The sequence below is a fragment of the Oryctolagus cuniculus genome, chromosome 11 (genome assembly GCF_964237555.1).
Source record: "Oryctolagus cuniculus chromosome 11, mOryCun1.1, whole genome shotgun sequence".
Classification (NCBI taxonomy): domain Eukaryota; kingdom Metazoa; phylum Chordata; class Mammalia; order Lagomorpha; family Leporidae; genus Oryctolagus; species Oryctolagus cuniculus.
In genome coordinates, this window is record NC_091442.1 from 59,268,505 (window position 1) to 59,291,252 (window position 22,748).

The 22,748-nt window shown below is 45.1% G+C and overlaps 1 protein-coding gene and 1 long non-coding RNA gene across 8 annotated transcripts in view; one reads left to right on the forward strand and one right to left on the reverse strand.

The window, feature by feature from the left end:
* Positions 1-22,748, forward strand: part of RBMS2 (RNA binding motif single stranded interacting protein 2) — an 81,427-nt gene that overhangs the window by 7,449 nt on the left and 51,230 nt on the right. For 3 of the 7 annotated variants that reach the window (XR_516732.4, XM_002711082.5, XM_070052404.1), the window contains exon 1: positions 19,840-20,117. The exons of 1 other annotated variant lie outside the window; for it this stretch is intronic. Coding sequence is in view for 2 of the 6 variants with exons in the window: in XM_002711082.5 (XP_002711128.1) it covers positions 20,052-20,117 (66 nt within the window). In the remaining 4 variants the exon portion in view is untranslated. Of the gene's footprint in view, positions 1-18,624; positions 18,991-19,839; positions 20,118-20,987; positions 21,103-22,748 lie in introns of those variants that run through there. 3 more of the 7 variants (XR_011380092.1, XM_008256678.4, XM_051846382.2) reach the window with 2 other exon arrangements.
* On the reverse strand, positions 18,658-20,915 carry LOC138844364 (uncharacterized). The gene is made up of 2 exons (XR_011380101.1): positions 20,669-20,915; positions 18,658-19,634 (listed from the first exon to the last, which is right to left on the reverse strand). It is a non-coding gene; the product is annotated as an uncharacterized lncRNA (long non-coding RNA).

Sequence of the window (22,748 nt, forward strand, 5' to 3'; positions counted from 1 at the left end):
TGAAAGGCAGAGTGACAGGGAGACAGATCATCTATCTGCTGGCTCACTCTCCAAATGGCTGCAATAGCTGGCTGGGACTGGGCCAGGCTAGAGTAGAGATCCAGAAACAACATCTGGTTCTCCCGCATGGATGGCAGGAACCCAAGGCCATCTTTGTCTTCCTAGGCACATTAGCAGAGATCTAGATCAGAAGTGTAGCCAGGACTTGAACCGGCACTGTGATCTAGGAAGCTGATATTTCAAGTGGTGGCATAACCTGCTGCACCACAATGCCATTCCCATTTTGGCTTAAACATTTATGCAGAAGAAACAGTATACAGATAGTTTTATGTGAAAGTGCTATTAAACCTTGAAAGGTCAGATAATACCTATCTTAGGCACTTTGTTCTAAGCAACACAGGAAAAAAAAAAGGAAAACTTAATAGTTTGTTTAGTGAAACTAGTGTAAACTTTCAAACCAAAACCAGACAAGGACACTAGAAGAAAACCAAGTTGTAGGCCAAGTTTATATAAATACATAAATGTAAGGGGCCGGTACTGTGGTGCAGCGGGTTAAAGCCCTGGCATCCCATATGGGTGCCAGATCTGGTCCTGGCTGCTCCTCTTCTGATCCAGCTCTCTGCTGATGCACCTGGGAAAGCAGAAGGTGGCCCCTGCAGCTATGTTGGAGACCTGGAAGAAGCTCCTGGCTCCTGCCTTCGGATGGGTGCAGCTCCGGCCATTGCAGCCATCTGGGGAGTGAACCAGCCCATGGAATACCTCTCTCTCTAACTCTGTCTTTCAAATAAAATAAATCTTTAAAAAAATTACATAAATGTAAAAGTCATAAAACAGTATAAGATTGAATCTATACATTTATATATTTATGTGAACAAGTAGTGTTTATCCAAGACTGCTGGAATGGTTTAACATTTTAAAAGGACTTATTTGCTATATCAACAAATGAGAAGAAAATATATCTGATCCACCCAGCACTGCATACAAAATATTTGTTAAATATCTATTCATCTTCAAAGCTCTTAGCTAACTAGACAAGAAAAGGACAATTTAAAATTCGGAAAAGGGATTATCAGGGAATAGGCCTGGTGTCACTGCCTTTGTCAAGTATGTTATTGGAAGTCTCATTGTCCAGTAAGACAAAAAAAATTTAAAGTATCAAATAAAATTATTACAAATGATATGTGGGAGGAAAATCCAAATGCATCTATAGGTAAATTGTTAGGGTCAATAAGAGTGTTTAACAAGTTTGCTAGATAAAAGATCAATATCCAAAATTAGATAATTTTCATATATTAGAGTAATAATTATGCCTTTTTAAAGATTGATTTGAGAGGCTGAGAGAGAGAAAGATATCAAGAGATATTTGATCTGCTGGTTCACTCACAAAATGGCTGCAACAGCCAGAGCTGGACAGATCCAAAGCCAGGAGCACACCACAGGCGGTGGCTTTACCAGCTAAGCCACAGAGCTGGCTCCCAGTTATGCCTATTCTTTTTTTTTTTTTTTTTGACAAAGTGGACAGTGAGAGAGAGAGAGAGAGAAAGGTCTTCCTTTGCCGTTGGTTCACCCTCCAATGGCCGCTGCGGCCGGTGCGCTGTGGCCGGCGCACCGCACTGATCTGGAGCCAGGAGCCAGGAGCTTCTCCTGGTCTCCCATGGGGTGCAGGGCCCAAGCACTTGGGCCATCGTCCACTGCACTGCCTGGCCACAGCAGAGAGCTGGCCTGGAAGAGGGGCAACTGGGACAGAATCCAGCGCCCTGACCAGGACTAGAACCCAGTGTGCTGGCGCCGCAAGGCAGAGAATTAGCCTGTTGAGCTGCGGCGCCGGCCTATGCCTATTCTTAAAAGCTAACACTGGGGGCTAGTGTTGTGGTGCCTGGATTGAGCTGCCACTTGCAATGTTGGCATCCCTATTGGAGTGCTTGTTTGAGTCCTGGCTACTGTTTCCAATCCAGTCCCTGCTAATGCACCTAGGAAAGCAAGGGGAGATGGCCCAAGTGCTTGGGCCCCTGCTACCCACCTGACAGACCTGGTTGGAGTTCCAGGCTCCTGGCTTTGGCCTGGCACAGACCTGCAGTTGTGGCCATTTAGGGAGTGAATCATCAGATTGAAGATGTCTTTCTGTCTCCCTGTCACTGTGCCTTTAATAAATCTTGGGGGGAAAAAAAAAGCTATCACTTATGATAGTGTTAGAAATTGAGAAGCATGTATGAATCAACCTAGTTTGGGATGCATACAAACTTATGGAAAGAATTTATAAAAGCGAAGAGACTCTGTATGTCAGCTCCCACCCTTCACCCAATCCCTGCCTCCTGGTGTTCATGCCCCTGTACTGTCTCCTCCTTTGGTGTGTAAATGATACCCGAGGCTTGATTCTAAGAATTGAAGCTTGGTTGGAGCCTGCGCTGTGGCGCAGCGAGTTAACGCGCTGGCCTGAAGCACAGGCATCCCATATGGGTGCCAATTCGAGACCCAGCTGCCCCACTTCTGAACGAGCTTTCTGCTTTGGCCTGGGGAGGCAGTAAAAAGTGGCTCAAGTCCTTGGGCCCCTGCATCGACGTGGGAGACCCGGAAGAAGCTCCTGGCTTTGGATCCGCATAGCTCCAGCCATTGCGGCCAATTGGGGAGTGAACCATCAGATGGAAGACCTCTTTCTAACTCTGACTTTCAAATAAATCTTTAAAAAAAGGTGACTCCATGATTGGCTTTTGAGAAGGAACCTGCCACATGAGCTCCCCTACAGAGGACTGTATGGCAAAGAGCTGACAGCAACATTTAGCCAACAAGACATTGAGGCACTCAGTGCAGCCTCCTTCAAGGCACTGAATTTGCCAGACATCACGTGAGCTTAGAACCCGATCCTGGCCAGCGCCGCAGCTCAATAGGCTAATCCTCCACCTTGTGGCGTCAGCACACCGGGTTCTAGTCCTGGTCGGGGCACTGGATTCTGTCCCGGTTGCCCCTCTTCTAGTCCAGTTCTCTGCTGTGGCCCAGCCCGGGAAGGCAGTGGAGGATGGCCCAAATGCTTGGGCCCTGCACCCGCCTGGGAGGCCAGGAGAAGCACCTGGCTCCCAGCTTCGGATCAGCGTGGTACACTGGCTGCAGCGCGCCAGCCGCAGCGTCCATTGGAGGGTGAACCAACGGTAAAGGAAAACCTTTCTCTCTCTCTCTCACTGTCCACTCTGCCTGTCAAAAATAAAAAAAAACCCGATCCTTCCCCAGTTGAGCCTCAGATGAGAACCCAGCCTTGGCTAACATCCTCCAGTGGAATCACAACCAGACTTGTGACCCACAGAAACGTAATAGCTGTGTTTTATACTGCTAAATTGTGGTACTATCATATAGTAATAACTCCTAAATAACTAATACAACATGTTCAATAGAAAAGTTCAGTATCAAAAAGATAGATGCCTCCCCCAATGCAATTCATAAATTCAGTTACAACAAAAATTTCACTCGGGGTGGGGGTGGGGTGGGGTGGGGGCACGCGGCGGCACTGTTTCATACCAGGTAAAGCCACCATCTGTAGCATCAGCATCCCATATAGTGCTGGTTTGAGCCCTGGCTGTTCTGTTTCCAATCTGGCTCCCTGCTAATATGCCTGGAAAAGCAGAAAATGGCCCAAGTGCTTGGGCCCCTGTACCCATGTGGGAGACCTGGAAGAAGTTCCTGGTTTCAGCCCAGCCATTGTGGCCATTTGGGGAGTGAACTGGTTGGATGATAGACTTCTCTCTCTCTGTCAAATAAATGTTAAAAAAAATCACTAGGCCGGCCGGCGCCGTGGCTCAATAGGCTAATCCTCCACCTTGCGGCGCCGGCACACCGGGTTCTAGTCCCGGTCGGGGCGCCGGATTCTGTCCCGGTTGCCCCTCTTCCAGGCCAGCTCTCTGCTATGGCCAGGGAGTGCAGTGGAGGATGGCCCAGGTGCTTGGGCCCTGCACCCCATGGGAGACCAGGAGAAGCACCTGGATCCTGGCTCCTGCCATCGGATCAGCGCGGTGCGCCGGCTGCAGCGGCGGCCATTGGAGGGTGAACCAACGGCAAGGGAAGACCTTTCTCTGTCTCTCTCACTGTCCACTCTGCCTGTCAAAAAAAAAAAAAAAAATCACTAGGGTTTTACACAGAATAGAGGGGCCAAGCATCCCTCTGCAAAATATCAAAACCTTTTATAAAGCTATAATATAAGGTGTGGTTTAAGAAACTGCCGAGCTTTTTCAGAGTGGCTATATCGTTATACACTTCTGCTAGCAGTGCATAAAGATTCCGATTCTGTGCATACTAGTGAATACTGTGTGCTAGATATATTGTATCGTATTGTGTTTCTAATTTCCTTTTCCCTAATGCCTAAAGATTTTGAGAACATAGCTATCAGATGTCATTTGGATATCTTTGTTGAAATGTCTATTCAAGTCTTTTGCTTATTTTTTAAAGTATTTATTTGAAAGTCAGAATTGGAGAAAGAGGGAGATGGAGAGAAAGATTTTCCATCTGCTAGTTCACTCCCCAGATGGCCAAAATGGCCAGGCTTGGGACAAGCCAAAGCCAGGAGCTTCTTCAAAGTCTTCCACGTGGGTAGCAGGTACCCAGGCCCTTGGGCCATCTTCTGCTTTCCCCAGGCCTTTAGCGGGCAGCTGGATTGGAAGTGGAACAGCTGGGACTTGAACCGGTGCCTGTATGGGATGCAGCAGCTTTACTTGCTGTGCTACAATGCCAGCCCCTCTTTTGCTCATTTTTAGCTGAGTTGTCTTAATGTTGCATTAAAGGAGTTTGATCTATATTCTAGATACACATATTATCTCAGATTGTGATTTGCAAATATTTCAACTTGTGGCTTGGTTTTTTGTTTCCTTGATAGTATCTCTTTTAAAAAAGATTTATTTATTTTAAAGGCACAGAATGGGAGATCTTCCCAGTCTCCCACGTGGGTGGCAGGGACCCAAGTACTTGGGCCGCCATCTGCTGTCTGTCAGGAAGCTGCATTGGAAGTGGAGTAGCTAGAACTTGAACTGGCGCTTGTATGTGGGATGCAGGCGTGGCAAGCAGTGGCTTAACCTGGTGCAACATAACAACCATCCCTAAACTGTTAATCCTTACTGGCATCATAACTTCTAGGCCAAAGGCCTGCCTGCCCCTGTTTTATAGTTTTCATAATGTAAATCTTAGATATTTTTTAAATTAATTGCTAAGTATTTCATTTTTTGATGCTATTATGAATGGAATTATTTTCCTAATACACTGTTTACTACTAGTATATAGAAAAACAACAGATTTTTGTGTAGTGATTTTTTCTCTGTGACATTGCTTGACTCATCTATTCTAGTAATATTATTGTGGATTCCTTAGGATTTCCTACACAATGATGTTGTGTGTGGATGCAGTTGGTTTTGCTTCTTTTCCAGTCTGAATGCCTTTAAGCTCCTAGGGCCTTTGTTGTTGCTTGTGTGTTTCTTAGTGCTCCATCTATATAGTGTTGAACAGCAGTGAGAGTGCTTTGTTCCCAGTCTTAGGGGGAATATGCTCAATCTCTCAGCATTACGATAGTAGCTGCACAGTTTTTGTAACTGCTCTTTATTAAACTCAGAATATTTTCTTCTGTTAGTTTAGAGGTTTTTTTTGTTACTTTTTTTAAATTTTTTTAATTTGACAGGTAGAGTTATAGACAGTGAGAGAGAGAGACAGACAGAGACAGAGAGAAAGGTCTTCCTTCCATTGACTCACTCCCCAAATGGCCCCCACGCCGGCACTGCGCCAGTTCGAAGCCAGGAGCCAGGTGCTTCCTCCTGGTCTCCCATGCGGGTACAGGGCCCAAGCACCTGGGCCATCCTCCACTGCCTTCCCGGGCCACAGCAGAGAGCTGGACTGGAAGAGGAGCAGCCAGGACTAGAACCTGGTGCCCATATGGGATGCCGGCACTGCAGGCGGAGGATTAACCAAGTGACACGGCACCAGCCCCTTGTTACTGGCTTTTTTTTTTTTTTTTTTTTTTTTAAGATTTATTTGTTTGAAAGTCAGAGTTACAGTGAGAGAGGGAGGCGTAGAGAAATCGATTGATCTTCCATCTGTTGATTTACTGCCCAGATGGCCATATCTGCCAGGACTAAGCCAGACCGAAGGAGCTTTGTCTGGGTCTCCCATGTGGGTACAGGGGCCCAAACACTTGGGTCATCTGCTACCAGGCCATTAGCAGGGAACTGGATTGGAAGTAGGGGAACTAGGACATGAACTGGTCTCCATATGGGATGCTGGCACCATAGGTGTTGGTTTTACCTGCTGTACCACAATGCCAGCCCCAGTTGAATGGGTACTAATTTTGTCAAATTCCTGTTCTAAGTCTGTTGAGATTACCATGTGGTTTCTGGTTTTTATTAATGTGACATATTACCTTTTTTTTTTTTTTTTTACAGCCAGAGTTAGTAAGAGCGAGAGACAGAGAAAGGTCTTCCTTCCGTTGGTTCACTCCCCAAATGGCCACTGTGCTGCGCCGATCCAAAGCCAGGAGCCAGGTGCTTCCTCCTGGTCTCCCATGTGGGTGCAGGGCCCAAGCACTTGGGCCATCCTCCACTGTCTTCCCGGGCCACAACAGAGAGCTGGACTGGAAGAGGAGCAACCGGGACAGAATCTGGCGCCCCAATCGGGACTAGAACCTGGGGTGCTGGCACCGCAGGCGGAGGATTAGCCTAATGAGCCGTGGCGCCGGCCAACATATTACCTTACATGATTTTTTTGGACACATAACCAGCCTTGCTTTCCTGGAATAAATCCTGCTTGGTCATAGTGTATAAACAATTATTTGTAGTTTTCTGAAGTCAGTTTACTAATATTTTGTCAAGGTTTTCTACTTGTATTATTCATGAGGGACATTGATATACAGCAGCCTTTTTATTTTTAAAGATTTTATTTATTTATTTATTTATTTATTTGAGAGGTAGAGCTACAGACAGATGGAGAGACGGAAAGAAAGGTCTTCTATCTGCTGGTTCATGCCCCAAATGGCTGCAACAGCTAGAGCTGGGCCAATCTGAAACCAGGAGCCAGGAGCTTCTTCTGGGTGTCCCATGTGGGTATAGGGGCCCAAGCTTGGGGGCCATCTTCCATTGCTTTCCTAGGTGGTAGGCAGAGAGCTGGATTGGAAGAGGAGCAGCTGGGACATGAACCAGAGTCATATGGGATGCTGGTGCTGCAGTCAGAGGCTTAGCCCACTACACCATAGCACTGGCCCCATACAGAAGCCTTTGACAATGTTGCCTAGATCAACTGTTTCACTGAGAGTTGCAAAGTGGTGCTAGTCTATCATTCTTATGTCTTTATTATTTTGAATCCTGTAAATAGGGGCTTTTCTTCATCAGCTATTTGGTTATTCTGAGACATAGTCCATAGAGAAAAGGTAGACCATATATTCAGTTTATTTCCCTTTATTTGCAAGTTTTCAGGATTCTAAGTTGATTCCATAATATCCTCTAAAATTGATCAATTAGGATTTTTTGGTTCTGTTTTTAAAGATTTATTTATTTGTTTGAAAGGCAGATTTATTTATTTGAAAGATTCAGAAAGGCAGAGGCAGAGAGAGAAGTCTTCCATCAGCCAGTTTACTCTCCCAAGTGGCTGCAACGTCTGGAGCTGGGCTGATCAGAAGCCAGGAGCTGCTTCTGGGTCTCCCACGTAGGTGCAGGGGCCTAAGGACTTGAGCCATCTTCTGCTTTCCCAGGCCACAGAAGAGAGCTGGATCAGAAGTAGAGCAGCCGGGACTCTTTATCTGGTGCCCATATGGGATGCTGGCACTGCAGGCAGTGGCTTCACCTGCTACACCACAGTGCTGGCCCCTTAATTAGGGTTTTTAAAAAAATCATTGTTTTTATGATGTAATAGGGGAACTTTGAGGGTTGAAAGAGATAATGCATGCATTTAAAGCATATGCAATAACATGATCTTTAGGGAATTAGGAGTACTGAGTGTCATCTATGTCATCTGTAAGGGTGAAAAATTCATTTATAGAGAAAATATTATGGCCTTAAAATTAAGCACAGAGACATTATGATAAGAACTGATGATCAAGAGGGGAAAATGGTTTCTAATAGATTTTATGTATTTACATTATTTGTGATTGTTAGACTTTTTGAAAAATTTTTTAAATTTTAATTGGCATAAAAATTGGGGCAGATGTTCAGCACACACTTCAGATGCTACTTGGGCTGCTCACATCCTGCGTGAGAGTGCCTGGGCTGGAGTCCCAGCGCTGCTCCCAATTCTAGCTTCCTGCTAATGTGCATACTGGGAGGCAGCAGGTGATGGCTCAAGAAGTTGGGTCCCTGCTACCCATGTGGAAAAATCAGATTGAGTTCCTGACTCTTGGCTTTGGCTGGGCACAGACCTAGCTATTGCAGGCATTTACGGAGTGAACCATTGAATGGGAGATTTTGATCACTCTCAAATACATTTTTTTTTTTTTTGACAGGCAGAGTGGATAGTGAGAGAGGGAGACAGAGAGAAAGGTCTTCCTTTTGCCATTGGTTCACCCTCCAATGGCCGCCACGGCTGGCGCGCTGCGGCGGGCGCACCGCGCTGATCCAAAGCCAGGAGCCAGGTACTTATCCTGGTCTCCCGTGGGTGCAGGGCCCAAGCACTTGGGCCATCCTCCACTGCCTCCCCGGGCCATAGCAGAGAACTGGCCTGGAAGAGGGGCAACCAGGACAGAATCCGGCACCCCGACTGGGACTAGAACCCGGCGTGCCGGCGCCGCAAGGCGGAGGATTAGCCTATTGAGCCACGGCGCCGGCCTCAAATACATTTTAAAATTGTATATATTTGTGGGATATTGTGATATTGCAGCACATATACATTGTGTGATAGCCAATCAGGGGAAACATGCCCATTTTCTCAAACACATTCAAAATATTTTCTTCTTACTATCATTTTATTTACTTATTTATTTTGGAGGTGCAGAGAAAGACAGTTCATTCTCCAGATGCTCAACAATACTGGGACTGGGTCAGGCCAAATCTGGGATCGAGGAACTCAATCCAAGTCTTCCACGTGGGTGGCAGGGACCTAACTACTTGATCCATTAACTGCTGCCTCCCAGGGTCGAATTAGCAGGAAGCTGGAATCAAGAGCTACAGCAGGAAATCAAATCCAGGCGCTCTGATATGGGGCACTGTCGCTCCCCCATTCGTGGAGGAACGACACTAGACCCTGCGCTGTTCTTTTTTTCTGCTCGGCCCTTCCCGGGTTTGCTGTCGTTCGTTCCCTCACTTGTGGAAGAACGATGCCGTCCCGGGTTAGCTGCCGGCCCCCCAACTCCGCAGAGGAGCAGCACACCACCGGCTCTGTCGGGGGCTGCTCAGATGTTCCTCAGGTGTTCCTGGTGCATGTTGTCTCTCTCCTCCTTTATAGTCCTCTTCCACCAATCTGTGCTCTGCTGCCCACACGCCGAGCACGCTGCCCTCCTCCAATCAGGAGCAGGATCAGCTCCTGCAGCTTATCAGTCAAACTGATGAGGCAGCTGCGTAGAGGTTGTTTGCTCCCTCTCAGCGCCATATTGTGGGAGAGCAGATGCATAGAATTAGTCCTAGTTCCAGTAATTTAGTCTCAGTTGCTCCCCACAGGGCACAAATCTCTTAACTGGTGCCTTTACTACTATGCCAACCACCTACCCTTGTTGTTGTTCTTAAAAGTTTTGAATTTATTTTTACTTTATTTGAAATGTAAAGAAAGATCCTCCATCTTCTGGTCCACTCCCCAAATGCCAGGAGCCCAGAACTCCATCTGGATTTCCCATGTTGGTGGCAGCGACCCAAGTACTTGGAGCATCCTCTGCTGCTTCCCAGGGTTGACAACAGCAGAAAGCTAGAACCAGGAGCCAGAGCCAGGAATTGAGCTGAGGTTCTCTAATGTGAGGTGCCCACACCTTAGCTGGTATCCTCACTGCTAGGCTAAATGCACACCCCAAAAACACATTTTAAAAAGTTGTTGATGATGAACTTGCATTAACATGTAAAGAAGGACATTTTCCTTTACCTAAATTTAATGTGTTAACTTTGGTCCTCTAGGTGTGTGTTCCTTGCCTAGGTTTATAGTAAGGTATAAGATGGATTTGTTGGGGCCAGCATCCCATATGGATACTGGTTCAAGTCCTGGATGCTCCACTTCCAATCCAGCTCCCTACTAATGCACCTGGGAAAGCAGTGGAAGATAACTTAAGTCCTTGGGGCCCTGCAAGTGGGAGAACCAGAAGCTTCTGGCTTCAGATTGGCCCAGCTGCGGCCATTTGGGGAGTGAACCAGCGGATGGAAGACCTTTCTCTCCATCTCTCCCTTCGTCTGTCTGTAACTCTGCCTTTCAATTAAATAAATAAATAAATATCTTAAAGAAATGGATTTGTTCACCTCAACAAATGTATCTTGTGTTAGTGAAAAAATACATCTCATATTTATAAAGTGATTTGATTTGACTGTCCTAGTAATTCCTGAGAGATAAACAACACTGATACTTTGATTTTGTAAGAGGAACAGATGTTTTTATTAAAAATTGAGATTTTCCGGGCCAGCGCTGCAGCTCACTAGGCTAATCCTCCGCCTCGCAGCGCCGGCACACCAGGTTCTAGTCCCGGTCGGGGCGCCGGATTCTGTCCCGGTTGCCCCTCTTCCAGGCCAGCTCTCTGCTGTGGCCCGGGAAGGCAGTGAAGGATTGCCCAAGTGCTTGGGCCCTGCACCCCATGGGAGACCAGGAGAAGCACCTGGCTCCTGGCTTTGGATCATCGCGGTGTGCCAGCTGCAGCACGCCAGCCGTGGCGGCCATTGGAGGGTGAACCAACGGCAAAAGGAAGACCTTTCTCTCTGTCTCTCTCTCTCACTGTCCACTCTGCCTGTCAAAAAAAAAAAAAAAAAAAAAAAGATTTTCCAGTTTAACACAGCAAGTGGTAGAGCTGGGTTTACATTTCAAACTTCAACAAATCCAATACTGTGTTCCCAGCATTTGATTAAGGAGGCTTGACCTATTTTACCCAGGAGGTGGCAGTGTTTCCTTCAATATTTAATGGGCATTCACACTTCCCCATTGAAAATACTTAAAACATCCTTGAATGCAAATTATATTTAGGGCTTCAAGATAAAAGGATTAGTAAGGTTAGTGCCTCTGTCCTAGGAGTAGTTCACAGTCTAGGAGCAAGAGGCAGAGATGGATAGCTGTCAAGAAAAGTTTAAAACCTACAAAAATGTCCAACAAAAATATCCGGGTTCTAGTCCCAGTTGGGGCGCTGGATTCTGTCCCGGTCGCTCCTCTTCCTGTCCAGCTCTCTGCTGTGGCCCGGGAAGGCAGTGGAGGATGGCCCAAATCCTTGGGCCCTGCACCCTCATGGGAGACCAGGAGAAGCACCTGGCTCCTGGCTTTGGATCGGCGTAGCGCGCCGGCCGTAGCAGCCGTTTGGGGGGTGAACCAACAGAAAAAGGAAGACTTTTCTCTCTCTCACTGTCTACTCTGCCTGTCAAAAAAACTAAAATATTTCATTTATTTATTTGAGAGATAGAGTTACAGACAGAGAGGGGTAGAGACAGGTCTTCCATTGCTGATTCATTCCCTGGATGGCTGCAATGGCTGGAGCTGTGCCAATCCAGAGCCAGGAGCTTCTTCTGGGTCTCCCATGCAGGTGCAGGGGCCCAAGTACTTGGGCCATCTTCCATTGCTTTTCCACACCATAAGCAGAGAGCTGGATTGGAAAAGGAGCGGCTGGAACATGAACTGGTGCCTGTATCAGATGCTGGTACCACAGGTGGAGGCTTAGCCTACTACGCCACAGCACTAGCTGCACTGAAATTATTTTTTAAAGATTTATTTATTTAAAAGTTACACGGAGAAGGAAACAAAGGCAAAGAGAAAAGAGATCTTCCATCCGCTGGCTCACTCCCCAATTGGCCACACCGGCTGGAGCCAGGAGCTTCTTTTGGGTCTCCCACATGAATGCAGGGGCCCAAGTACTTGGGCCATCCTCTGGTGTTTTCCCAGACACATTACCAGGGAGCTGGATTGCAAGTAGAGTAGCTGGGACTCAAACCAGCTACTCTACGGAATGCTGGTGCTGCAGGCCGTGGCTTTAACCAACTGATCCATAGCAGTGCCACCCTCCCCCCCCAATCTTGAACATGTCATTAGGAGTCCTTCCCAACAACTGTAGTTTTCTACAGAACCTGTTGTTTTTTGCCTTATAATTTTATTCCTAAAAATATTACCCAATATGCAAATAAAGAAGTCAGAATTTGAGTAGCCCTGTTACTTGAGAGAAAAGGTTTGTTTATGGGAAATAGTTGAGATTTCACCTCTTGAATTCTAGGAGTTTTCCTTTATTATTTCTGATCCCAACATATATATTAATTGGAATTTTTAATTTTGCAGGCAAATAGAAAGGATAGAATTGAGAGTAAGAAAATCTAGATTATATTATCAGTTGTGACACTATATGACTTCCATGACCTTATATAAGCGAGAATACCTCACCAAGATGTTTTTCATCTGAAATTAAAATAGTTCTTAAAAAATGAACTATTTGGCCGGTGCCGTGGCTCACTAGGCTAATCCTCTGCCTGCGGCACCAAGAACCCCGGGTTCTAGTCCCGGTTGGGACGCAAGTTCTGTCCCGGTTGCTCCTCTTCCAGTCCAGCTCTTTGCTGTGGCCTGCGAAGCAGTGGAGGATGGCCCAGGTCCTTGGGCCCTGCACCTGCATGGGAGACCAGGAGGAGCACCTGGCTCCTGGCTTCGGATCAGCGCAGCAGGCCAGCCACAATGCACTGGCTGTAGCGGCCACTTGTGGGGTGAACCACGGAAAAAGGAAGACCTTTCTCCCTGTCTCTCTCACTGTCTCACTCTGCCTGTCACAAAAAAAAAAAAAAAAAACCACCAACTATCCAGTTAATCACCATTTTGGTTCATTATCATGCCACAGTGTCACAGTGTCACACTTTTTTGTAGTATGTAAGGTTTAGCATATGAAATCCCTAGTATCTGAGAAAAAGATTTAGATTTGACCTTTTGACCTTTAGAAACAGCAATTTCATTTGATTCAATGTAATTTAATTCTGTTGTACACCCTATTGAGAGCATGTGAATTATTTATTTTAGGGATTATTGAGGTCAGCAAAATTAATGCCTAGAGAAGTGGGTGTTGTGGTAGAGTGGGTTAAGCTGTTGCTTGGGATCCCGCATCCTGTATCCAAGTACTGGTTGGGATCCCGGCTACTGTGCCATCCTCCCCGATAACATGCCTAGGAGGCAGCAGATGATGACTAAGTGCCTGAGTTCTTGTCATCCACATGGGAGACCCAGCTGGAGCTCCTGACTCCTGACTTCAGCCTGGCCCAGCCTTGACTGTTGCAGTGATTTGGGGAGTTGAACCAACAGATGGAAAATTTCTCTGTCCCTTCCTCTGTCTCTGTCACTCTGCCTTTCAAATAAATAAATCATTAAAAAGTAATACCTCCCTGTGAAGGAAACATACCTATATTTAGACAATCTGGTGAATATTGTGTTATAATCAATGCAGTCCATTCTGAGTGTACATAGAATCCAGTCTTTTTCTCGTCCAGTGATTCCAGATGATTTGGTTCCTGCATTCTCTCAGCGTCTAGCAAAGGAAAAGTCCATTTGAAAATATTCTCTGTTGAGGCCGGCGCCGTGGCTCACTAGGCTAATCCTCCGCCTTGTGGTGCCGGCACACTGGGTTCTAGTCCCGGTCGGGGCGCCGGATTCTGTCCCGGTTGCCCCTCTTCCAGGCCAGCTCTCTACTATGGCCCGGGAGTGCAGTGGAGGATGGCCCAAGTGCTTGGGCCCTGCACTCCATGGGAGACCAGGAGAAGCACCTGGCTCCTGCCTTCGGATCAGCGCGGTGTGCCCGCCGCAGTGCGCCGGCCATGGCGGCCATTGGAGGGTGAACCAACGGCAAAAGGAAGACCTTCCTCTCTGTCTGTCTCTCTCACTGTCCACTCTGCCTGTTAAAAAAGAAGAAAGAAAATATTCTCTGTTGTAAGTTTTGGCCATAAATGCCTGTTTTTTTAGAAGAGGAGCACATGTTCTCAGCAGTGATATACAAGGTGTGAGATATTATATATATATATATATATATTTCTTCCAAATTGTCTTTTTCCCAGTTTTCCAGTGAAGTAAGTCAAGGAAGGAGTTAAAGGGCCAGACTTCTGGTTGGTTGTGTGATTCCAGCTTTCACCTGAAGCAGTCCCTGAGCCTTGCTTCCTGGTGTGATAAGGCCACTTAGGTTTCCAGCCCAAGGAAGCTAATGTGTTAAAGAATCTCTTTCTTTCATTTCTTCCTAAAACATTCACCTCATTCCTTTACCAGGAAATGAACTCAACTTTTTGGACTACTTCCATTACATAACCTTTGGGCCACAAAATTTTATCTTTGGAGGAAAGATAGCCCGTAGGGAGTTTGTAAAGTTGTTGGGGCTCTCATATACCTTGTTGAGGTCTCTGAACCACACTCAGACCTCACTAACAAATTGGCCTGCCTCGCTGCGTTCAGCCACGTGTGCCTCCGCAGCTAGGCTCTAGGGGAGTGCCTGGCTTGGGTCCAGCACATTTGCAGGTGGCACATTCTTTGTGTTCCCCACCTGCTGTGGAGGGCTGATAATGGCACACAGAAATCCTTCCACGAACAGCCCAGGACTGATCTAACCCCACCTCCTTCACCTGGGACACTTGCTTAAAAGTGTTTTTCTGGAGAAATCACAAACCAGTTGATACCGAATCAACTATAAATGTCTGTTTTCCTAAGAGAAGTAACAAATATCTCTTATTTTACCTTTCTGCCTCAAAACAGCTGGGGTGCTGGTTTCTTGAGAACTAAGAACTATTGGGACACCGAATAAATCTAGAAAAACGCAGATAGTATAATGGGCAAAGCAGAAGGGAGTCAACGTTGGAAGAAATAAGATGCTTCCTTCTTCCTCCTGAATCTCACCACAGAACTCCATTACCTTCCTCAACCCTTCCACAAAATTCTATAACTGCCTTCAAAAATACAGCCACCCTGGGGCCGGTGCTGTGGTGAAATGGGTTAATGCCCTGGCCTGAAGCGCTGGCATCCCATAGGGGCTGGTTTGAGACCTAGCTGCTCCACTTCTGATCCAGCTCTCTTCAATGGTCTGGGAAAACAGTAGAAGATGGCCCTAGTCCTTGGGCCCCTGCATCCGCGTGGGAGACCTGGAGGGAGCTCCTGGCTCCTGACTTCAAATCGGGGCAACTCCAGCCGTTCAGCCAATTGGAGGGTGAACCATCGGATGGAAGACCTCTCTCTCTGCCTCTCCTTCCCTCTGTGTAACTGTGTAACTCTGACTTTCAAGTAAATAAATCTTTTTAAAAAATACAGTCACCCAAATTAAGGATATAGTTTCTAGTTTTGTTGGTGCCATATGACATAATTCACTTGTGACAGCAGTTCATGTTTTATGTATGTCCATGTGTATGATAGTTTTGTATTAGTTCATACAGAATTTATTAGATCATTGTTGATCTCTCTTCTCTCTGATACTTTCTTCTGTTAGAGAAAAGAAACAGGTTTAAATCTTTGGATGCATGAAAATCCTACTGTTTCCCCCTAGCTCTGCTTCTATTTCTTGGAGTAGTGGGACCCTAAGATGGGACTTGGGGTGTCATATCTAGTGCTCTTTGATTCTGTGTTGTTTTCTTTCCTTTTTCTCTTTAAGATAAGTTTTGCCAATTTCCATGAAATTGGGAGTAATGAAAAGAATTTCTGAATAATCAGATTGTTTGCTTTGGCGGAGGTGGGGGGAAGAAACTGGATGGGATGATTCCTGAAACTTCTTATCTGATACTTTCCAGGTATGTAGTTTAGCTTGTTTAGACCTAGTAGAATATTTCTAATGTAACTAAGATACTGTTAGAAGTGTTCACTTCAGATCTTCAAATCTGGGCTAAATGATTCCCCGAGGGACATATACTGAGAGACAGTAGAGTAATTAATCAAAATGGGGCTAACATCTATGGAGTGTTTACCAAGTGCCAAGGATTTTCTTAAGGGTGTTATGTGCATTGTATTGCTTCATTTCACTAAAATTTCAGGCAGTAAATATTTACTACATTTTACAGATGAGCAAACTAAGGTTCAGACATACAAGATAATTACCTCAGTGTCAGTTTGTAAATGACAGAACCAGAACTTGGATCTTATTCCAAAGGTTAATGAGGTAGGTATCTCCATTTTGTCCATGAGTAAACAAAACTGGCCTGAAGTCACGTATCTAGTTAAGTGAAGTGGTGTTAGGATTTGCTTGGATCTGCCTCTCTCTCAAACCCACGGTTTTGGGACCGATGTTGTGGCACACTGCGTGAAGCTGCCATTGGGGTTCTTGCATCTTATTTTGGAGTAGTATTTGGGTCTTGGCTACTCTGCTTCCCATTTAGCTTCCTGCTAATGCACCTGGAAAAGCAGTGGAGGTGACCCAAGCATTCGAGTCCCTGCCACCCACGTAGGAGACCTGGATGAAGTTCTGCATTGCTGGCTTCAGTCTGGCCTAGCCCAGCTGTTGTGGGAATCTGGGGGGTGAACCAGCAGTTGGCATATCTTTGTCTCTCCCCTGCCCCTTTCCCCTCTTTGTCATTGGGCCTTTAAAATCTCTTTTTTTTTTTTTTTTCAAAAAACAGTTTTAAAATTCTGAGATATCACAACATTAAGGAATGCAGAAGGTTAATATTTAAGAATATTAAAATTGATCTAGCAGTTCCAGTTTTGGAGTATTTACCAAAACTATTTGGTTTTCAAATTTTATTTTTATTTGAAAGGTAGAAAGAGATAGAGGGAGGCCGGTACTGCAGCTCAATAGGCTAATCCTCCGCCTGCAACACTGGCACACCGGGTTCTAGTCCCAGTTGGGGCGCCGGATTCTGTCCTGGTTGCCCCTCTTCCAGGCCAGCTCTCTGCTATGGCCCGGGAGTGCAGTGGAGGATGGCCCAAGTGCTTGGGCCCTGCACCCCATGGGAGACCAGGAGAAGCACCTGGCTCCTGGCTTTGGATCAGCGCGGTGCGCTGGCCGCAGCACACCGGCCGCAGCAGCCATTGGAGGGTGAACCAACAGCAAAAGGAAGACCTTTCTCTCTCTCTCTCTCACTGTCCACTCTGCCTGTCAAAAATAATAATAATAATAATAATAAAAGGAGATCTTGCATCTGTTGGTTCACTCCTCAGGTGCCTACAACTGGGGCTGGCCAGGCTGAAGCCAGGAGCCTGGGATTCAATCTACATCTCCCCTCTGGGTGGTAGGGATCTCGAGCCATCATTTGCTGCCTCCTGGGATATGCATTAGTAGTTACTGGAATAGGATGAAGAGCCAGGACTTAAGTCCAGGCACTCTGATGTACAATGTGGGCATCCTGAGCTATGTCTTAAGCACTATGCCAAGTGCCTACCACTCTCCAAAATATTTGAAGTCAGTTTTTTGAAGCAGTGTCTGCACTCCCATGTTCATTGCAGCACTATTCACTATGGTCAAGTTATGGAATCAACTCAAGTGTTCATCATCAAGTGAATGGTTAAATTGTCACACACACACACACAGTAGAATGCTATTCAGCCTTTAACAAGAAGGAAAGTCTGTCATCCGTGATAACATTGATAGAATTAGAGAACACTACTAAGTAAACCAAACCACATGGTTAAAGATAAGTACTGCATGTTTTCATTTACATATAGAGTCTGAAACTCCTAAGAAGCAGAGAGTAGAATGGTGGTTGCAGAGAGGTAGTAGGAATGGAGAGATGAGCAAAGTATAAAAAATCTCAGGAAGAAAAGATTATTTTTTGAGATATTGCTCAGCATGGTGAATAACGGCATATTAACGCATCTCAAAATTGCTGAGTGACTTCCAAATGTTCTCACTATGATGAAAGATAAGTATTTGAGGTTATGGGTATGTTCATTGATTTTAGTTATTCCACATTATATTAATAAATAATAACCTCACTTCGTACCCCATAAATACACAATCATAAATTATCAGTTCATAATGAAATAAAAATACTGCAGTGAGATAGCACTGCACGCCCATTAGGATGACCATCGTAAAGGAGGAGGAGCAGGCATTTAGACATAGTTGACATTTGTCCCACATCCCGAGTGCCTGGGTTAGACTCCCAGCTCTGGTGCTTGACTTCAGCTTCCACTAATGTGGAATTCCACTAATGTAGATTCTGGGAGACAGCAGTGATGACTTAAATAATTGGGTTTCTGCCACCCATTTGGGAGACCTGGATTATACTTGTAGCTCCTGGCTTTGGCCCTGCCCGGTTCAGGCCATTGCAGGTGTTTGGGGAGTGATCTAGTGGATAGCAGCTGGTTCTCCCTCTGCCTCTCAAAAGAAATAAATAAAAGTTAAGGTTTCTGAACCACATTGTTTGGATAAAGGAGAATATATCTACCAAAGACAAATGGGCATATAATGAATGAGAGTCTCTGAGGACGGAAAAGGGTCTTTTAAAAAACATGGTATCACTGAAAGATGCTGTGTGTTTATTTACTGCACTTGGCTGCTGTTTCCAGTCTCAGTTGCAATTCCCACATTGAGGCTGTTCCCACCCTTCCTGTGTCCCTTGAGCTGAGCAGGCACTTCCTGTCCTATTGGAAATGAAAGTTAGAGATTGAGGGTAGGATGTGTGTGTGTATTTATTCTGCAGAATGTTAGTACTGTCTGTTCCATTATCATAGCAAAAAGTGACAGGAAAACGAGAGTAGAGACCAGGACTTCATTTTAGGGAGTGTTTGGGCTCCATGTTTGTTGTGACGCAGCAGACAGGATTGATTTATGTCTGGAGAACACTTGCCATAGCAGCAAGGTGGCCTTGTGAAGGGGTTTGGAGATTCTCATCGGCCATTCCTGTTCCACTTGGATACCTGGGTATGGTCCTCAAGTTTTCGGTTTTGTACAAGTGTTTTTCTTGTTAAGGCAACTCCTCCGAGGACACTTCTTGACTGTTAGAGGTGAGTGTTGTTGCAACTGTGTTAGGTTCTTGACTCTTAAGTTTACCTTCTTTCCTAAGAAATGTTATAATTTTCTTCTGTGTGAAGCTTATGCTTTTTAAATAGTTATATATTTTCTTACAGTTCAGAGACAGCTTGAAGTACACATCCCAACTCTGTGAACTTCAGTCTGGATATAAATGCCAGGTTTGGCGAGTTACTGCAACTGTGCTAGCTCCATGGATCTTGAACACCAGGGAACAGTAGGGTAAAGATAGATGTTAGACGGTTTCCAGTTGTTGAAGAAACCTGCAGGCACCAAGTTTCCCAAGTTTCACCAAGTGTTGTTCAGTTTGATGATGCCCTGTAACATGTGAGCTCCTTCCTGGGAGAACCTGAAATCGGAGTGAGGGGCTCAGCCCCTCAGTGTGGCCCAAGAGAAGCAGCTGTGAGGCTGTGAAACTGGCTCTTTTCCATGCTCGGTTTTGCTTGTCTGTGCTCTTTGGTGTGTTCCTGTTTGTTCTTTCCTGGTGCTTTCAGACCACCATAAATGTGAAGCAGGGGGACCCCGAGCTCCTCTCTCACACCCAGCTCAGTGTGACTTTCTCCGAGGCAGCGTCTCAGGAACCTCTTTATAATTAAGCTTGAAATCTTCTAATGGAGATCTAGGGGGGGAAGGATTTTGTTGTGTTTTCATGAGAGTCACAACTTATTCATAGAGGAAAGGAAATAAATTTGAAAGGGGTTACAACTAAGAATGTTTCTTCCTAGCATTAACTACTGGAAAACAAACAAAAAAATAACATCTTGGGCATTAGGACCCAGTGGAAGTACCTCATTCAGACTCTGGTTTAACTTCTCTCTGACGTAGAGCAGCAGCCCTAGCTCATTCTCCACCCGCAGGCGTGCCCCCCCCCCCAACTCTCCCTCTTGCTCCTTTTCTCCCCCTTTCTCCTCCCCCTCCCTTCTCCCTCCCTCCTTCTCTCCCTCCCTCCCGTTTTCCCTCTCCCCTGCTCCCCCCTCACCCCTCCCTTGCCTTCTCCCTCTTCTCCCTCTCTCAGCTCCCTAACATTAAAGAGAAAATGCTGCTATCAGTGACTTCCAGGCCTGGGATTTCGACTTTTGGCTATAACAAGAACAACAAGAAGGTAGGGGAAAGCGCTGTTTTGGAATCTAGCTACTTCCTTTTCTGGGGACCGGGAGTGCCCTTGGTTTTAACATTCTTCTCCAAGAAAAGAACGGGATTCCTCCTCTGTCTCGGCGCCTCTCCCTTTTGCACCACTTCTTGTGCTGTCTTTTTCTCACCTGGTTCTGGAGTTAAGGAATTTACACTGGGTTTGTGAAGCCTGAGAGGGGAAGGGATTACACACAAGTGTAGCTTGCAAGTTTGTATCCCTGTGAAATGAAGTTAGTTGTTTGACTTTCTGCTGATGTCCCAGTCTCCACGGGGATAATTTGTCATCTGACTCTGTCCCCAGTCCACCCCACGCATACACACACAAGGTTATTTAACCTTTTTAACATTCCATTCTCTTCCATTCTACCCTCCTTCCAGCCCACAGCACCCGCATTATCAGGTAGCTGAAATCACGGAGGGTTAGTGAACTCACGATAGCTCACCAAGAGTTGAGTGCAGTCTTCTGGACTGGAGACCCTACCCCACCTCGCTTGTAGAGAAGGAGCCCTCAGAGACACGTACCTTGGGCTTAAGGCAGAAAGCCCTGTGAGTCTTGCTCTTGAGCTGATCCTTGGAAGCTCTGCAGATAGCTAGGCTCAGCAGGGATCCTTGGAATCTTTATAATTAACCCATGGCTGCCAGACAGCTGTGCTGCGTTTGTCCACATGGGCAGTCGGGGAGGGATGGACAGTTTGCCCACATTCACCACGGAGTTTCCTTGGCAGTATCTCAGCATTGCAGGGCTCCCAGCGCTGCAGCAGGAAGACCCTTTCACCTCTCTCTGCATGTTGTAGCTGTTCTTTGGAGAAGAAAAAAAGTGTGCCATAGACATTTAGGGCTCTCTTGCCCATTTAAAGGGGTGTTGGAAGGTGGTGAAAGATTCCTGCTACTTTCTTATGAACCTGAAGAGACTACAACACGTAGATTGAAACACAAGTGTCTGATCCAGGCAATGGGTAAATATTTAGACCCTCAACACTTAGTTTACGGGGATAAGTTTGGTGTTCATTCCGTTTACATCCTTAAGAAATATGGGTCTGTATGTATTTGTTGGTTATCAGTGTATGTATGTCCATGTACCACTATCCCCCATCAAATGAGTATGTATTATATATTATACAGATAGTTCATCTGTATAGAACTATAAGTTACTTTAGTAGGTATGTCTATAAACCTATATATATATATAAATTTTGTTCCTGATTTCTTTTTTCCCTCCAAGTCTCCCAGGTTACCCAGAACCCATTAAAACAAAGTAAAATGAATTCCCAAAATTAATTTTTTCTCTACTAGGGATTTGGTGTATTTGAAGCTATCTAAAAATTTCTTCTCTCAACACTTCACTTCTTTTCTGCATTTGGGGCATGGGAAACATTTAACCAACTTACAAATCTAATAGTATAGGAGATAAGAGATATGGTTATGAATTTGGCTTCAAATCTCAAAACTATTCCTGATAGCTTGTAAGGTTTGGGAAGCAATTCAGGAAACATTGGGGGATAGTTACCTGATTTCTAACGTGTCTATCAAGAATTCTTTGGGTTCTTACAGGTCAGTGTTAACAATGGTGTCTGAGGGCTCTGTATGTGTGCATCACTTTGTGACTGCATGTGAGACTCCTTGTGTGTGTAAATACAGGCTTTGACAAGTATTTAAGCTAAAGTGTTACTACATTGCTCTGTGTTTTGATGTTGACATGAAGGGCTTAATAGCTGTTTCTCTGGGGAAGAGTATTTTGGATGCATGTGCTCATGTCATTTATGCATTTTTATACGAAAGGTTAAATTTTTAAAATTTGTATTACTTTTGTGTAATATAAGTTATACTGTTTTTTTTAAAACTAAGCATAATAAAGTACATAAAATGGAAGTCATTGCTTCCTGTCCTGGAGTTCTTTAATCATTCCCACTCCTCAAAAAAAGTAACTGAGAGCAGTTTGGTGTATGTATCCCTACAGATTTAAAAACAAAAAAAAGACGATTTTAATTTTGACAATGGCTTATTTGCCATTTCTCTTATAAGCTGTCTGTCTGGTAGAGCAAGTCTATGTAATAAAGTTCTTAGATCTGTCCAAAATGCTGTAAAAATAAACAAAAATCCAATTCCAAACTTCTGAAAAACACAAATTATAAATATCTACTGCTTCCTTTATGTAAGAAATATTGTTTGCTTTTGGCTATAGTCATCACCTCTGTTTTGTGCATAAAAAAATAATCACCAGTGTCCTCAGTTTGAAAATCTACTATTTGTGCCCCAGTATTGTGATGTGCTTATTTTAAAGCATATTGCTTTTATTAATTTGACTTTAAGAGTAGGATTATTTTACTTTGAAATGTCCTTACACACTTCACTTATCAAGGAAGGTGTTTCTGGGAAACTCCTGATCATCAGTCTTCTGACTTTTTTTTGGCTAGTAGTAAATATAGGAATGCAGTCAACAGATGTATAATGCCTAATAAAGGCAGATTCCTTCTCAGGATGTACTGTTGCACTCCCATTCGCTGCTTCGGAATTAACATAGTTACAGAAGGAGAAAACATGGACTCCAAAAAGGGAATTCTGTGAGAAACTTCAATGTAGTACTTTTTTAAAACATCAATTT